We start from the raw sequence: 6,617 nt of genomic DNA, 5'->3' as shown, positions 1-6,617 counted from the left end.
TCTTATTCTCTTCCTATCTCTTTCTCTCACTTCCTCTTCCTCTCTCTTTCTCTCTTTTCTTTTATCTCTCTCTCTCTTCTTTTCTCTTCTCTCTTTCTCCCCTCTTCTCTTCTCCCCTCTTCTATTCTTCTCTCTTCTTCTCTCCTCTCTCCTCTCTTCTCTCTCTCTCTCTCCTCCTTTCTCTTCTCTCTCTCCTCTCTCTCTCTCTCTCTCTCTCTCTCTCCCTCTCTCTCTCTCTCCTCTCTCTCTCTCTCTCTCTCTCCCCTCCTCTCTCTCTCTATCTCTCGCTCTCTCTCTCTTCTACCTCTCTCTCTCTCTCCTCCTCTCTCTCTCCTCTCTCTCTCTCTCCTCTCTCTCTCTCCTCTCTCTTCCTCTCGTCTCTCTCTCTCTCATCTTCTCTCTCCTCTCTCGTCTCTTCTCTCTGCTCTCTCTCGCTCTCTCTCGCTCTCTCTCTCTCTCTTCTCTCTCTCTCTCTCTCTCTTCTCCTCTCTCTCTCCTCTCTCTCCTCTCTCTCTCTCTCTCTCTCTCCTCTCTCTCTCTTCTCTCTCCCTCTCTTCTCTCTCTCTCTCTCTCTCTCTCTCTCTCTCTCTCCTCTCTCTCCTTCTCTTATCCTTCTCTCTCTCTCTCCTCTCCTCTCTCCCTCTCCTCCCCTCTCCTCCTCCTCTCCTCTCTCCCTCTCTCTCTCACCTCCTCTTTCCCCTCTCCCTCTCTATCTCCTCTCTCTCTCCCTCTCTGTCTCACTGTATGGTCTGTCTTTCTATTCTTCTCTCTCTCTCTCCTTCTCTCTCCTCCTATCTCTCTATATCTCTCTCTCCATATCTACTCATCTCTCTCTCTCTCTCCTCCTCTACTCTTCCTCTCTACTCCTCTTCTTCTCTCTAATCTCTTCTTCTATATGTCTTCTCTCTCTCTTCTTCTTCTTATCTCTCTCTCTCTCTTATATTCTTTCTCTCTATCTCTATCTTTGTATTAAAATTTTTCTCTACCTATCCCATTACATTACCCATGAATCTTCATCGTTGTCCTTATCTTTTTTTTCTTTTGTTTTTTTTTGTATATATTATCTTATTTTTTTTTCTTATATCTTCTATCTTTCCTTTCTCTTTTCTTCTTCTATTTTCCTTCTTTCTCTTTCTTTTTTTTTTTATTTTATTTTATTTTTATATATGTATTGAAAGCTTGTAATTACCTCTTATGTTTATTCATATTACTTATTCTTGTTTAACTATATGTATTTTTTTTTATTTTTTTTTTTATTCCTGTATCATTTTTTTGGTTTATATTGTCATTTCAAAATTATTTAAATATATTATCTCCATTTCTAAAAAATCTTTCCTGTTCCTAACATGGTCTATAAATGCAGTTCCTGTCACTGAGAATAGGAGCACAATGGTACAGGTCATTCAATCTCAGTATCTAATATCCATATATTGTACCATATATTACAAGATCAATATTTCATTTACTCATCCTTTCCTCTCTTCCCTATTTTTCGTCCCTCTCTGCTTTTGCGTTCTTTTTTTTTGCACCAGTATAATTAAAAGAGATGCCTAGAGCTGCAATTTCTATGGATTCATCAAACGCTGCTGCTTTTTGTATTCTCCCTGAAGCTCCTTCAGGTTGGCTTCTAATGTAGCTACCGCATCATATCGATTTGCTTCCCTGTGGAGGAAAACAGGTTCAGTTACTTTAATAATTAAAAATAATGAATTATAGAACTGACAGCAACTGCATCCACTCTTTCACAGATCTCTTATCTTAAGCAGATACTACCCCCATAAGTATTTAACCCACACATCCTGGATGGCAAAAATACATGCCAAGTCCATTGTAAGTTTAGTTTAGCGTGTTTGCATAGAGACGAGTCCATAAGTGCTTGGTCACCAAAGAGTCAATCATTAGTCCTACTTAACTCACCTGTTAACATTTCCTTGATTTTCAGAAAGACTCATTTTTATTATTTTGCTATTTTCATTGTTCTTAGTATTCAAATAACAATATAATGATCATAATGTCAATAATAATAATAACATAATAGTATTAGAAAAAAAAAATGCATATTCAAGGAATGGGGAAATCAGGCATGGTCATTAGGGCCTACTAATTGACTCCTTGACAGCTGATCCCTTGTGGACCTAGTTGTTTGCAAAAAAAATCATTAAAAATCTACAGTGGACAGTTCATAAACCTGGAGTAAATGGGTTATTATGAAATAAGTTTCCTTTACAAAGAAGACACCCCCTACAATAAAAATACAAAGGAAATCAAATAGTATGCACAGATACATTCTGGCTACTTATGCAATATTTTCTCACCTTGCCTGCCTTATATAATTCCTAAGATTGTTCATCTGCTGGATCATTGGATCATCAGTCTCTGTTACACAGGGAGGAGAGAGATTTGGGCCCCAGCCTGTGTCAACAACAACCTGAAAGAAAATTGAACATGGCTTGTGTCAAGTAACCAAGAATAAATTCTAGTACTGATGGACAAATAAGTCCTGATATATTCATCAATTAGGTTGGATTCCTTCAAAAATAGTAGTCACTTACTAAACTATCCTTTCCATTAACATGTCTTCATAAACTGGGTATCTCTCTGCTATTTTTAGCCTTTAGCTTCAGAACATCTAAAAATACCCAAGTGGCTTACTCTAACCATGCACAAAATAGAAAAAAAAATATTCGTCAATGAAAAAGATTTCAAATAAACTAAACTCACTTCATCTGACTGCTTTTTTCTACTGGTGGAGAAGGACACTGGTGTACTGCTGCTTGATCTGCTTGGGGTGTTACTACTGCTGGACCGGTTTGGGGTTGTTCTTGGTGAGTCTTTGCTCTCCTTGTCCCTACGTCGCAGGATCTCACTTGCTCTCTCCTCTGCCTGCCGCATAGCTTCCTTTTCAGCTGCCAACCTTGCTTCTGCTTCCAATCTGATAAGAATGTTAATAATCCTTAGGCATACAGAGCTGATTATGAGGAATAATGTAATTATGTTTTCTTTCTTTTAGTGTTTTAATGAAGAAAGCTGATGTGATAAGGAATGCAAAGAATTTAGAAAACACTTTCTATAATTTTTACACTGTTAATTTTCTTATCACAATCACTTTTGTTCATTTCATCATATACATTTCATACTACTTTATCATCAAACGTTATCAAAAAGTCTAGGAAACTTTAACTGTGACCTAGATCCACAGGCTGCATATAAGCAAAAGAAACCACAAACAACTAAACACCCCCAAATGTCCCACAGACCTTCTCCTCTCCTGAGTCTCCTTTAGCTCCTGGAAGGTGGGTAGTTTCGGAAGGCTTAGAATATGGTCTTTGAGGAATCCAGATGATGTTGAAAATATCCTTCTCTGTAGGAGCTCCTGCCGTGATCCCAGAGGCGTACTGCTAGCGGCCCCATCAGGAACATCTTGGTTCCCTATGCCAAGGTTGCGGATCTTCTGGGTCATGGAGTTTAAATTGTCACCAGTCCTAAGGATTTTCATTCTCAGCTCCTCAGCATCTTGCAGATTGTATGTGGTTTCTCCCGCACTAAAAAGGCAAGGACAAAAGGATCTTTATAGCCCCTAAAATTACAATTTCTCAATGTAACTTTGTATTAGTAACTCAGATATCTCATCAGCAGAATGAACACACAAGTTTTAACAATATAGTTAAAGTAATAAGATATATGTGTATTAGCTCCATTTTTCTAATACCATTAAAACCAGCAATATCCAAATTCTTTGCTGTAATTAGGTTAATTGAAACAACAATATAAATATTCCATACTAATACATCTTTGAATAAAGATTATGCCTCTTACTTTAATGATTCTGCCATCTGAATATACTGGGGTAGGAGTCTCTCCAATAGTGCTCGATATTCCATAAGTTTTTCATAGTAGAGGGATAAAGTTGGCTTTGACGTCCGTTGTTCTACTTGGTTGTCTCGTGCTTGTAGTCTCTGGAGGGATAGAAACAAATATCATCTTCATTTGTAAATGTATTACTGTTGCTTTGCAGTGAATAATGCTTAATTAGTAAAATCAATCTAAGGGCAGTTCATTTCATCCACAGATACTACCAGGTCAAAAATTTCATCCAAAAGACAATATTCCAACTCAGTCATCTAATTTTCCCTACTCTTTTAATGCTAACCTTGTCCTTCTCTTCACCTAACCAAAAAAACAAAATATTCAAACCAGCTTAATCACACAATACACATGCCATCCTTCAACTACCCACCTAACATCATCAAAAAGATACGACACCTACCATCATGCAGTGCCGGCAGACACGGAAGTGCTGCTCACTGGTCATGGAGTCCATCACCGACAGGAGGGAATTAAGGGATCCTTGTGAACCGGAGCGACGCAGACCAGAAATGCCGGCAAGGAAAGAGGTCATGAGAGGCCCGCCACTGCTACTGCTGCTGCTGGTGGCTACCGTGGTCATTTGATTCACATTCCCCTGGTGAACTGGACTAACAGTTTTTCTGCATGAAGATATACATAGTGGAGCTGAATATCAAACGCTTAAGTTTATCTTCAGAGAACACTCGTGGGAGGGAATGGGGGAAAGAGGGAGGGAAGGAAGAAGGGAAAGAGGTGAGGGAGGGAGGGAGGGAGGAGGTAGGTAGGAAGGAAAGAAGGGAGAATGGAAGGGAAGGAGAAGAAAAAAATGGGGGGAAAAAAGAAGTCAGACAGAAGATGAAAAAGACAAAAAAAGACCACAGAGGAGAATAAGGGCGAGCATAAAGATGGATGCAATTCCACCAAAAAACATCAGGAAGGTGTAAGTGGCAAATGCAGATTTAAGGATAAGGGAACAAGAGACTACAATGTCTGGCTGGATGAACGGATGCAGAAGTAACACTAAATGGGTACTGCCCCATTAGGTGTGAGTTGAGGTGGGTGCTTTGGTGCTTAACTACCATGTAGTGCTGTGTTGCTTAAATAATGTGTAGTGATGAATATATGGAACAGAGATATGATTTCTAAGTATTATTGGAATAGAGGAAACATAATAACTCATCAAAATAAACAAAAAGAGTATTCTCATTTATATTCAATTTCTCGAGACACAGGAAAACCTTTTAAACATCAAAAAGATAAGGGTTGGGCAAAAAGAAAAGAAAAACAGTAGGACAGGAGTAATGGGCTAACAGTCAAGATGCAATTCACAATATTCATAACAAAACAAAATGGTGAGGCATATCACTTGGTCTTCTGACACATGGCTAAATGGAGAGAGTGAGTGAGTGAGATCAAGAAGACAATATAACTTAAGGCTACACTTACTTGCATAATCAAATGTCAAGAATTCTGAGCATTCATCACACATAATGCCTCCGCACAGCCTACAATGATGACGACGCCGAGCTAAGTTAAAAGTCCTGGCACAAAACGGGCACAATGGAACATCCTTATCTTCGGCCCACATCACTATACTTCGTTCGTGGGCTGCAAAAAAAGGAGATCGCCTTACTCATCAAAACTAAAGAAAAAAAAAAATATATATATATATACATATATCAATAAATATATAAGAAGACAGTTTGGTGAAATGTACCTTTCCGTTTAACAGGGTCACTGGGAATGTCTCTAAGTAATTTATCTAATCTAATCAATAACTTGTTGGTCTCTGCAACGAAGGAATCTATTCTTGCACTCCGAATCTTCTTGAACAAGGAAGTGTGGCATCTTGAAGGTCCTGTTAATGTATTAATAATTTTAATCCACTGGCAACTGGTCCTGTCCATGGCAGTGATGTTTTATTGATTTTACGTGTCCATAGATAGCTCCACAAGCACTTAATAAACTTCTCTTCCTGAAAATTCTAGGAACGGTCAACAGGGGCAGGACCAGTAACAGATCCCTGGTGACTACGTGCTTGTAGAGCCATCTATATATAAACAATATCAATAAAAGAAAAGAGAGCGATAGATTATAATTGCATTCCCAGCATCAATATAAAAATACATTAAATGAATTGAGAGAGGAAAAAAAGAAAAGAAAAAATCCACACTACAGATACAAATATAGTTAAGCATATCATCATTACTTTTACCATTCTTATTGCCACCTTTTGATATTACCAAAACCATGAGCATAACAATTTCTAAAAATATAAACATACATATTACTTACCTAAAGGGGGTGGGTCCCAGTTCCAAGGATTGTTTGGCTCGTATTCTAATCCACTGCCATCAAATTCCCTTTGCGTTACGTTATCAGGCTCATCTTCATTGAGTAATTTTTTCTTAGCTTTACTCAAGAATCCTGAAAATAATTTTAGGTTATTTCTTTCCAAACCTGGGTATGTAGTGGCTGCATTTAAAACAAGTTTCATTCGTATTAATTTCCTCCACACCAACATGTAAAAGTACATTCACATATCACAAGGCATTACTACTTCTTAAGAAACCTCAAGCAATAACCACCAACAAACCTTTAAGAGACTGCACCACATCCTTATCCTCAGACGCATGTTGTTCTTCAAAATGTGCCTGGAGTTGGGTGATGGACGTCAGGTCCACCAAGCAGATGGGGCACAAAAACCCTTCCAAGACGTCGGCGCTGCCCTTCCAGCATTCCCAGGAGCGCTTCCTCTAACCTGCTAGAAT

The 6,617-nt window shown here is 38.6% G+C and overlaps 1 protein-coding gene across 1 annotated transcript; it reads right to left on the bottom strand.

Annotated features, from left to right (window-relative positions):
* Nucleotides 1-1,409: 1,409 nt before the first annotated feature.
* LOC119580722 (rabenosyn-5-like) lies at nucleotides 1,410-6,570 on the bottom strand (the record flags this gene model as incomplete). Its single annotated transcript, XM_037928818.1, is given in 11 exon segments — nucleotides 1,410-1,662; nucleotides 2,316-2,428; nucleotides 2,722-2,932; nucleotides 3,258-3,542; nucleotides 3,817-3,956; nucleotides 4,268-4,512; nucleotides 4,832-4,942; nucleotides 5,293-5,454; nucleotides 5,564-5,704; nucleotides 6,142-6,273; nucleotides 6,443-6,570. Coding segments are annotated over 11 exon segments (1,765 nt in total), but the record flags the coding sequence as incomplete, so codon positions are not given.
* Nucleotides 6,571-6,617: the final 47 nt, after the last annotated feature.

Source organism: Penaeus monodon, chromosome 14 (genome assembly GCF_015228065.2).
Source record: "Penaeus monodon isolate SGIC_2016 chromosome 14, NSTDA_Pmon_1, whole genome shotgun sequence".
NCBI lineage: Eukaryota > Metazoa > Arthropoda > Malacostraca > Decapoda > Penaeidae > Penaeus > Penaeus monodon.
This window is presented reverse-complemented; position numbering and strand designations above follow the sequence as displayed.